Source organism: Vicia villosa, unplaced genomic scaffold (assembly GCF_029867415.1).
Source record: "Vicia villosa cultivar HV-30 ecotype Madison, WI unplaced genomic scaffold, Vvil1.0 ctg.003093F_1_1, whole genome shotgun sequence".
In the NCBI taxonomy this organism is placed as follows: Eukaryota; Viridiplantae; Streptophyta; class Magnoliopsida; order Fabales; family Fabaceae; genus Vicia; species Vicia villosa.
The window spans coordinates 123,746-135,778 of NW_026706111.1; the positions used below are offsets into that span (position 1 = coordinate 123,746).

Below are 12,033 nucleotides of genomic sequence, written 5' to 3' on the forward strand. Positions count from 1 at the left end.
ATCATGTCTCTACACAACTATAAAAAATAAAAAAAAAAAGAGATTTATGGTATGTTGCCTCATTAAAATTGCATTTAATCATACTTTCAACAAAAGTGTGTTTTTTTTTTTATATCCACCGTGAATTCAAACGTAAGCTTAACTCAATTTTTTCTTCTTTAATTAAATTTTGAAATATGATTAAAGTCACATCAATTATTTTTTAGGTCACATTCAAAAGTCATTATACTTGAACTCTTTAACTCATAATAAATATCAAATAAATATGAGAGGGTGAGATTATTCTGTCTAAAGTAAAGAGGATAATATTATTATTTGTCTATACTATTACATAACTAACGTGTTTGTATCTTATTTGAATCTTTTTATTTTTCTTATATCAAACTTATCTTAATAGCAAAATAACATTCACATAAACTATACATCATTGATTGACACATCTTCTAACATGATATATACATAAGTCTTATTCAAATCAATATGTACATGATTCCATCATGTCCTTTGAAGCATCATGTAACCCCACACTTTTTGCTACATTCCAATTCCATTGACGTTTACTTACCCCTACAACACGGATGACTTGTTTCTTACTTTTTCTTCTTCACTCTCACTCGGGTGGACCTTTCCTATTGCAAACATCATTGTGTTCATCAATCACAACTCACACATTTATGTTTCATTTGTATAGTAAATATTAAGTGGAACCTATAAAGTTAAAATAGAGACTTCTGCCAACTTGTGATAGTTGCATGTAGACTAATATTTGTTTCATGTGGTCGAGAAATCCTAACTCATGGTATCAGTATAACCGTTGAAATAAGATCAGATAATTTAAATTGTACGACTATATTTTATAAATCATCTAATCTGAATTCAACGATTTTTAATCTCTAAATATATGATATCTCGACCACAAGAATCAATTTTTTTTTCTCCTCATACGTTATGCAGCCGATTTACTACAATCGGCCTCTCCAAATCCAACTCGACGATTGACGAGATCAAATTCTACCCATAGATTTTGTTGATGAATGTTGCCAATAATATTACTACCAGCACCCAATCTTTCTGACCTTCCAATTGCAAAACAATGGACCCCACCTTCCACCTCAGCAAGAACCCTTTCTTTTGGAATTACTATTTGCACCCCTTTCTCAAACTCAAACGCCATGTCTCCCACCAACCGTCCGATCTCAATCGCATCTCCATCAAAACAAATGTCAGCCACATTACCGTACACGTAGCCCTTCTTAATTCTGGGTCCCACTTTTTTAACCAACTCTTCACGTATGGTATTATAAGCCTCGTCCACAAAATAAGTGAATTCGGATCCGGAGTCAATCATAGTTTGACCCGACCCGCCAGCATCCGGTTTGAAAACCGAAGGTGGAATGTTCAATTTCTTCCCACCAATGCTGATTCCTAGCAAAGGGAGTGTGTAGGCCAAGGGGTCCAAATTTGGCATGCGTTGACTTTGGCTAAAAGTCAACAAGTTAACGTAACGGAACCGCGACGAATCCGGGTTGTTTCCGAGGTAAAACGAACCGGGTGCGGGTTGGGTTTGTTTTAAAGGGGTACAATAGGAAAATTTATTTATTTTAGCTTGAGAAGAGAACGAAAGACGACCAAGATTCATTCCCAAAATACCCTTAGCATCGTTAGATTGAGTAGCGCAACCGAGGATAATAGGAGGGGTAGTTTGGGAAGGAGAGAAATTGATTTTTTCTCTGACGAGATTACCCTCGGCCAAAGTTCCGTCAGCGTAGAAATAAGAGTAATGGCATAAACGATTAGCGTCACAATCTGTGGGAAGGGTAAAATCGGGAACACGGGGTTTACAAAGTGGGTGGTTACATGGGAGAACATAGAAAGAAGAGGAAAGAGAAGGATCAAACGATGATGTTGTCGGAGGTTGTTTTTTCTGTGGTGTTTTTTTGTCGTGACATTGAATCCATGAGAGTTGGCTTCCTGTGTCGAGAACCATTTGTTGAAGCTGTGGTGGTGTTCCAATGGGGAGAGTCACGACAAGAGCCATAGAATATTTGAAAGATGATTTCACAGCTAAAGAAGATGATGAGAGGGTGGAGAATTTTGTGTTTGTGGAAAGTGGAATAGATGTTAAAGGGAAAGAGATGGAGAAAGAATCGTTTGCATGGTGGTTATTGGGTTTTGATGAGGAACATGTGAAGAAAAAGGGTGAGAGAAGAACCATGCAGAGTGTAATAGAGGAAAACAGAGCCATTGGATGAAACATAGGAAAAAACAACAGAGGATAGAAAAAGAGTGTTTTGTTTTGTTTTGTTGGGAAGAGAGAGAGATTGTGAATTTGTGAGTGAGGAAAGTGGCAAGGTGTTGTTTGAGGTAAGGGGGGTGTATTTATATAGCAAAAGTTGAATTGAAGGGTGAAGTGAAAATGACAAAGGTAAAGGATTTGAGAAACTCAAAACAAGAACGCGTTTTATTTGTTGCGTTTGCCATAATTTAGTTTTTAACCAAAAAAAAAAAAAACCGTGAATAATAATATTAATGGTGGTTTTCGTTTGCAAAGGTTATTTTAAACTTTAGTTAAAACAGTGTTTCTTTTATAGTATATGTTAAAACAGTGTTTCTTTTATAGTATATGTTAAAACAATGTTTCTTTTATATGTTAAAACAGTGTTTCTTTTATATTATATACTTTACATATGATGATGATGATGATGATGATGATATTGGAATGGTAATAGGTCAGAAAAGTTAGTGTTAACCATTCAATTTATCTTTATATAGCCATCCTTTTTTGAATTTTGAATGTCCAAGGTGGGGTTGAATTAATAATTGACAAAGCATATATATTAAGAATTATGTTCTATTATTGTGTATTATTAATTTATTATTTATTAGTCTTAGCCTATGGCTATATTTCTTTTTTGATATAACATTTGCCTATGTCTATGCTGCATAGGTCTTTATTGTGTTTGATAATTTGATTAGTGAGAGTGTTTGGAGGGAACCGGTAATTAATACGATATTATCCCATAATATTAGCTATTATAACCTTCAATCTTGATATTTTTGTTTTAAAGAAAAACACACGTGATGCAATCATGCATAGTCCAATTAAGGTGATGCAATCTATATAGTTAACATACTTATGATTTAATGTACATTTTTCTTATATCTACTTTTTACTATATTCATCTTAGACTTTATAACTGATTTGGACGTTTGAGTGGTAACCTTACAAGCATGGGTGAGAATAGGTCCGACCAACTAATAGGGGCCTACGACCTAACCTACACAGGCCTAGGCCAAGCCAGACTTTTTTCAAATAGAAAAGGCCTAGACTTTTTTTAAAGTCTATTTATCTAAAAAGGTTAGGGCATAGACTATACAAAAAGCCTTTAAGCCTATTAGGCCAACCTATTTAAATATATGTGAATAGTTTAATTATTAATATAATATTGTATTTATACTTTGAATTAAAATACAAAAATCAAGCTTAGTTATTTTGAAGAACTGGTGAATATTAACTGCAAAAACCTTATGAACAATGTTATAAGTTGTTTTCATAAGTTCTCTCAAACAAATAGTATTACAAAATTTATGTTAATAGGTAAACTTGAATAAGTCAACACAAAAAAATATTTAGTCTTGTTGATCTTTTAATTTGTTAGTCTACTTAAACATTAGTAAAATTTCTTATTTACAAATGCTCAAATAAAATAGGCTTTTATGCAGGCTCTTAGGCCAAACAAGCATTCGAAAAGGCCAGACTTAGGCCTAAAAATAAGCCTTTGATAGGCCACACGCTAGATTAGGGCTTTGAAATTTTTGACAGGACAGGCTCAGGCTTGGCAAAGCCTAACTCGGCCCAGCCTATTCCCACCCCTACTATCAAGTCTGCCATGTGCCACCGTATTGTAGATTAGCATCATCGATTCTAGAGTCATGTATCATCGATCCAATACAAATTATTGTTCCAATACAGAATAGTGTTGTAGTTTGCGGGAATTAACTTTTAATTTCTGCGAAATTCCACAAGCAAATCATCTTTGATCAAAAGCCAAATCTCTGCCAGAACCATCAAAAGATGGAGATAGTGACCTCCTACATCACACCGAAGAATAAAAGAATTCTCTGATCTTGTATCACCTTAACTCTCTATCTTCGATGATATCTGCATGAAAGCAATGTCTAATTGAGATATATCACTGGAGAACCTCATTCAAGAAATGACCAACACCAGATCACAAAATAAGAATCTATCGATGCTAGGATTTCTAAATTGCTATAAGGTAAATGGAGTCCCAAACACAGAGTTACTGTTAGCTATAACAATCACCGTCATAGATCAGACCGTTGCAGGATTTCTCGTAAACGACAGAAGTTTGTGTAATGTCTTCTATGACGACACACTCGAGTAACTAGGACTCTGTCAGTCAGATGTGAGTCCATGCATTGATAGAGATCTCTTGGTCTTCAATGATCCAGCGAATCGCCCTTGTGGAATAGAAGATCTACCATTATCGCTTGGAGAAGGAGAAAGCGAAAGAAATACAAAGGTTCATAAAGAGTCAATTTGTTCGACCTTTACATGCATGAGGAAGAAGTTAGATTAATTTTGAACAATGATTTCAAAGTTATTCTGCTTGATGATGATCCAACCAGATCCGTGAAGATAGGATACAGACTCTATTTCAAAGTAAAGAGCACATTATATAAATGTTTCTGGGCTATTGGAAATCTCTTTGATATTTCTCCTTATGAAATTCCAAGCATCGATCCCATTGTAGCATGCAATCAATTGAATGTTAATACATCCCACTTCCTGGTATGTGTCACAACAAAGAAGAAGGATACCCTTGGAGAAAGCTGAAGTTAGACCCAACATGATCTAGGGATTATTAGATGCCACCTTCATTTTTGAAGTGAAATATACAAAGGAATCTCTAATATTGTACTAGGTTAAAAAGCCCCTTAGAAGTGGAAATCTTGTGTCGATTATATTGGCCTCTATCGGGCATGCCTGAAAGACCCTAATTTATGGCTTAATACAAACAAATGGGTAAACGATTTAACTAGATGCATGTCATCACCGTTCATGATCAAGTAAACCAACCATTGATACATTAGTTGTATGATTGCACCCCTTATACAAGGGAACACGGACACAGCGTATTAACGAATGATACATAAGGTCGGTAGAAAGGGTACAAGTATAACGCTAGTAGCATACCAAGACTCATATCATTTCAAAGATAAAATAGATCATTGAGCAACTGAACTTGGACTACTTGTAGTCGACTGTTCGAGGAACACGCATCAATTATTGGGTTACAAAGTTAATTGGAGGTGAATACGTTTAATCTCATATGTAAGGTAAGCCTCATTTACAGAAACAATCTCATCCAATAGGGACATGAGCAGAAATCACAAGATGGATCAAAGCTTAGAAAGTGAGCCGATAATGACCTAGATAACGAAGCAGAAAGACCGTGAAGAAATTTAAATAAATGACATCACACACAAAAAATGTGTCAAATGAAAAAGGTAAATACATAAATTTCATTGTTCGTACAAGTAGCAAGAAAATATATGGGTGAAACACCCTGTTGACATTACAATAAAAAAAGGCGGGGTCAAGCCTCTCCACCTTGAGACGCTGCACTGAGGTCCTTCATCAAGGACCCATCCCAAACTTCCTTGAATGGGTCAAGTTGTAAGTGATTAATAGAGATACATGGATGAAGTGTTTCCACCTGGATGACCTTTTTGTCAAAGGATCCATATGCCTTCTTATGAATTTGCTTGAAGGACTCATATTCCTTCTTCCTTATCCCAACCACCAAATCAGCATAGGCCTTGTGGTTCTTAGATTGAGATTCATTCTCTTGTTGAATGGCTCTCAAAGCCTCATCACCACAAGAATTTATCTCCAACGTAGCGGCAGTTGTACCCATTCGAGACTTCTTCTTCGTATGTGGGGAGGAATCGAGCTCAATGATCTTGGAAGCTAAAGAAGAAAAGGGACCATGAATTTATGCCTCCTCCTAAAGAGACTCAATACGACTAGATTTCTCCTGAAAGGTTGACATTTCTTGATGAAGCTTAGACCATTTCTATTACATTGCTTCATAATTCCCCTTTCAGGTATCCCTCTCTTTGAAAGGATTACCCATGGCCAAAACGCCCCTCAAACCAACAAGAATTAGGGAGAATAGAGAAGCAATCTGGTAAGTGTAAAAAGTGGATTTTGAGAAAATCTACATCTTCTCTTCTTCAAGGAGATTCTGAAAGGAGGCCAGATCCTCTTCATACATTGCAGAAATAAATTCTTGAGGATTGCGGGGATCTGGGTAGGAAAATAGTTGGTAGCTTCAGAAGAGAAATGCATAACCCATAAGTGGCATCCTTAGACAATTGAGCCTGTTTAGTTAAATCTTCCTCCAAGGGAGGACTTTGATCGTGTCCCTGTCCCTTTTTGTTTTGGCCATAGGAAACAAAGACCAGTCTTCATCAATCGCAAACGCATCCCTTAGAAGAAGGGTTCAGGGCCATGAGGGACCAAGGAAACCCCAACGGAGACAAGTATACTATAACAGACAGGACGAGAAGTGATGACTTGGGTCAAAGGAGCGACATTGACAACCTAAGCCTTCCGCTCTTTACAAATAGCATAAATCTTCTGCAGAGCATCCATTTTATCTAGAAATATCAAACACATATGTAAAAAAAGGAATTACTCCACCCTTGCCAAAAAAAGGGAATTACTCCTCTCCAAACTACTTATCGTACCCCTGAATTATGCATGTTAGAACTAGGTTAATAGACCTTAAATCGTAAGAAATTAATGATTAAAACATATTTTTAGGTGAAATATTGGGACTGGTTTGATGCAGGTCGCACAAGGTTTTCTGCAGAAATCCTAGACCCCGCTTAGCGTGGTGAAGCCCACTTAAGCGCTATTGGAAATAAGACAAGACTCATTATAGTAGGTATCGCGCTTAGCACAACAGGGAGTCTGCTTACCGCGGTAGTCTTTGACGAAAATTAATATTTTTGAAAAATGATTTCAGAACATGAAAGCTTTTATTTTATTCTAATTTTTTAGAATTTTCTGGAATTTACTGTGCACATTTGGGTATGTTTAGAGGGAAAATTGTTAGGAACTTAATTTTGTGAATCCATGTATTTATATACTTGATTGTGATGAATGTGGTTGTGTTGATTGATAACATAATAATTGATGATTATGTATTGAGTTGACCAGGATGCTTATGAAGTTTGTGTGTTTGAATAATGATATGATTTTGATGAATAAATAAATGAGGATGCCATTTTGACTAGCCGTGGTCATCGATTTTGTGACGTTGAGCATCACGCATTCATAGCATATTTGTGACGTTGAGCATCACGCCTCCACGTGGGTAACATGCAGGTATTCAGGAGTAGTCCGCCGAAGTTAGAGGATAGCTTCGTGGAGTCATTTTTTTTATCTTTTGTTAAGATTAAATGGGGGTATATCTCTAATACGTAACATCAAGGTCGGGATCGTTGTGTTCGGAACTATTATGTTCACTTTTGTTTATTTGAATTTGATGAATCACCTTTCATGGGATTATGATGTTTTGAGTTATGACTCATGAGCTATGAAGTTCGATTGATATTTTATGAAGTTTATTAAAGATGTTTTAAATTATGAATTCCGCTGCGAGATATCATGGTTTATTTTATGATGTTAATGAAGTATAGTTTTAAATAAATTTTGAGAACCCGTATTACGGAGCAGGACATTTAATTGTGAAGCTTATATGATGATGTGACACCCTTGTTGATGGTTTTAAATTAATTTAATTTGTATTATATTGCGAATATTCCTTGTGGGTTAGAAGGGTGTTACACTTAGCACTTTCCCCTGTTTTAAACTTAGTTTGGTACTGATAAAGCTCAAACATTTTTAAATCAAACCATGCTTTGTATTGTTAAAGCTTAACATGTTACCCTTGCCTTGTATTGTTAAAGCTTGGTTCGTTTTAACAAAAAAAACTTGTTTTGTATTGTTAAAGTTTAACATTTTAAAAACCATGTTGTGTATTGTTAAACCTCAACAGCCAAAAAGATTTTTGCCACTTTGCCTCTTTATTTTTTCTTTTAAGGGGAATTAAAAATGCTCTGACTTCGCTATTGCACAAAAAGGGTATGTAGGCACAAGATGCGATGTCTTGCCGAGCATAATAAAATTATTTTCTCACCATCCCACTCTTTTTCACAAACAGCAACAATAACAATAAAAAAAATCATCTATATTTTCAAAGAGGTTTCTGTAAAGTACTATAGATGTGAGGGGTGTTAATACCTTCCCCTTGCATAACCAACCCCTAAACCTAAGATCTCTATTTATTTATTAGTTTTGATTTAAAAACTTCTTTGGGTTTTACTTCGTTCTTTTCCCATTTTCTTTGGAAATAATAAAGCACAGTGGTGACTTTCACTAAAATACGAGTTGAATCAACCCAATGGCCTCAATCTCAATTTCTCACCGCTACAGCAGGTCTACCCTACACCACCGTACCAAAGATTAGCATCACCAATTCCATAGTCTCCCATCATCGATCAATACCAATTTCGAATCCAATAGGGGGCACTATATATAAGAGACAACTCATATATATATATATATATATATATATATATATATATATATATATATATATATATTGGTGTTAACCGACCGGTATCCGCGGGGGAAAGGGGCCCCACGTGACTAATCCGGACCCGGGCTCGGAGGCGACGGCACCGTGGCCCCAGGGCGTTTTTGACTCCAGCCGGAATCGAACCTTAACGTATTAATTTTTTTGGTTGAGATATGACATCTCTCAATCTCTTAGTCGTAGAGCATTGTTCATATTCTTCCTACTATTTTGGATTCCCTAACAAGTGGAATCAAATCTTTTTGCTTGATCTAGGGATATAGTTCGTGGAAAATTTAAGTTATAAATGAGATGATATAATCAGAATTACACAAGATGTTGGCTAGTACTCAAATGTTGATTGACATTAATGCAATGTATGTTGTGAGGTTATGTTGATTGTTGAAGAGTTTCCTATTAACATAAAAGTCGCATAATAAGTTTTTCGAAAAAATTTTGACATGTGAAAATTTTTAGAGTGTCTTACCTTCAATTGTAGATTACTCTTCTCGTAAAGTATGATAGTTTTTTTAAACTATGATTGTCGGTGAAAGTAATAAAGTTTTTTAAGATGGTTTAGGTTCCAGTGAAATATACTCTTCTTCTAGTGGATCACAATATTTCTTTTGAGTTATGATTGTCGATGAAAATAGTGTAAATTTTTTTAGAGGAATATAATTTCAAATGACTATATTATTTATAGGGTAGTATGATAATTATTTTGAACTATTAGTAATGAAAATTGATGCAACATTTTTTTAATAAGATGAAAATTTTTGATATTGGTTAACATGTACATGTAAGAAGTCATTGCCTAATATTATAAAATAACTAGAAGGCAGATATTATATATGGACTTTAATTCACTATTTTAAAATGCATCTGAAAAATACTTTAAATTTGTATTTAATATTTTTATTTCAATTATACTTTTTGTGTTAGAGTATTCTCTGGGATGTAACGTAATGTTTCTTTTAAAGAGTATGGGTATATTAGCATACATGGGATGGTTAAAAGTGTTTTATATTAGAGATGTTCAAATTTAAACTAACTCAAATTAAAATAGATCTATAAAAAGTAAAAATCACACAAAATAAAATATTGTTCGATGTGATTGGATGTCATATAAATACCAGTTATTTTGAATGGAATTTTCAAAATCAAACCGAAACAAATTGTATACATATATTTTCATATTATCATATTAATATGATTAATTACATTAATATTTTATTATTAGTTACTTTTTGATTTTTTTATATAGCAAAAATATTTCAAAAAAGGTCAAACAAATATTGTTTACAAATATAGGTAATTATTTAATTTTATTATCATTTTATAATAATATTAAATATGATAAAAGTATTTAATATTTGATTTTTTTTGCATTCAAATATAATTTTGTTGTTGTTTATATTAGAGAGAGTATATTAATCATTAAATACATAAAATTTTATATTAATTCAAAATTTCTAGTTTTATAAAATACGACAATAATTTAAAATAAATTATAATAAGTTTATTTTGAAAGTAATAATATGATCAAATATTAAATGATTTTAAATTTTGAAAATTTATATATTTAATAAGTATTTTAGCTAATAGTTAAATTGATAAAATTTAGTCACAATATATAATCCAACTCAATTGATAGTGACAAGGATATTTATTTGCAAAGATGTGGATTCAAATTCTTAAAACTTTGTTTATTCACTTTTAAAAGATGAAATTATAGTCATTAATGTGGATCTTTAAGTTTGCAAGAAATAAAGATCAGCATATGAAATTTTGATGATGACACAGCATGAGGATCTAGGTGTTTGTAGAAGAGGACTCAAGATCAAAGTGTCTATACAATCAGATACTATCCAGCAAGAGTCTCGAAGGCTCTTTGAAAAAAGGTGTGAAAGCTCGACAAAGTCATGTCTGTCTGTCTGTTTGAGTGAAATGAATATTATAAAAATAAGGTAGTAACTCAAAAAGTACTAAGACAACTCACACAAAAAAAAAACCCTTTTCAAATATATTTTATCAAGAGAAAACCTTTTAAAAAATAATTAAGTTGAGCCACATGACTTAGGAGTTGTAGAAAGGGCTAAAGAAAAATATTGAGTCATCTAATCGATTGAGACATTGGTTTAATCGATTGGATCAATTCAAACTTAAGCCCAAAGTCATTTGGACAATGCCTTGACGATGTACAACATCTCTATATCCAAACGTTCCTAAGGGGAAGTCTCCCTCACATGAAATCACGTCATTTTCCAATGTTTTCCTATTTTTTTGGAATTTATCTTTTTCTTCTCTTAAGTTTTCTATTTCACCGTTGGTTGCCTAAGTACTATTGAGCAAAGCTCTATCTGTGAGGAGAATATTTTATAAGTGGTCGTGCTGGTCGTTTAAAGTCTTAAGGGTGCGATACCTTAAAGAGATTGAGTTTTGGTTCTTGAGATCAACCATAAATCTCTGTTATTGGTTTATTAAGCTTTTCCAGAAAAAACTTTATTTTGGTTAAAGAGATCAACCATAAATCTCTTATTGTCTCAATAGAATAAGTTGGGGGTAAAAGTCGTATTTAGGCTGGGGATAAGCCTGTTCAAAATCTCAAGAGCAAATTGTACTAAGATTCGTGGGCAGCGGGCATAACCTTTAAAAGCTCAAAAGTCATAGTGAAAAATCTCAAGAAGATCTTTTGGGGACAGGTCTAGGTCAAAAGGCCAGCCCCGGGCCGGGGTCGGCATAGAATGAAGGGGACGGCCCTAATGTTGTGTTGGCAAAGCCAACTTCTTGGGTTGCGGGCGGAGAAGAGCGGGCGTGGGGCTCGTTTATAATATGTTTCATCAAATAACTCTCTAAGGTTGGTAAGTTGTTGAAGGTTTGGAACTTGAAAGTATGATCATTTTAAGGTTTTATATTCGAATCACGTTAGGCGATAACAATTCATATGTTATGTTATTTGATTAGCAAGCAACATGCAATATCCAATTTGTTTTGTGCTGGAACTAGATTTGATCAGAAAATATGAATTCAGAGTTTGTTGTAATGGTTCAAAGCTTTCTGATAGGTGAAAAGTGGATTGACTTACAACATTAACACTCTAACGTTGAAGTCAGTGTGAGAGTAAAAAGTGATGTTATAATAAAAAAGATTTTAATACATGTGAACTGACGCGCTTTCCTCTTTAAATAGAGGAGATGGTTGGTAGTTGCACATGTCTGGAACGATGTAACATACACTTAGCTGTTGGATTGATCTGAACAAACGGTTAACATAACGGAATTATATGCATGAAAAAAGAGCTATACTTATTATGTGTTTAATAACTCATAGCTTCTTTATTAGATCTTCATCTTCTGAG

At 34.0% G+C, this 12,033-nt stretch overlaps 1 protein-coding gene across 1 annotated transcript; it reads right to left on the reverse strand.

Annotated features, from left to right (window-relative positions):
• Nucleotides 1-407: 407 nt before the first annotated feature.
• LOC131640396 (aspartic proteinase PCS1-like) lies at nucleotides 408-2,367 on the reverse strand. Its single transcript, XM_058910794.1, has one exon. It carries the CDS (start codon nucleotides 2,255-2,257, stop codon nucleotides 947-949), a length of 1,311 nt encoding a protein of 436 aa, XP_058766777.1. The 5' UTR covers nucleotides 2,258-2,367; the 3' UTR covers nucleotides 408-946.
• Nucleotides 2,368-12,033: the final 9,666 nt, after the last annotated feature.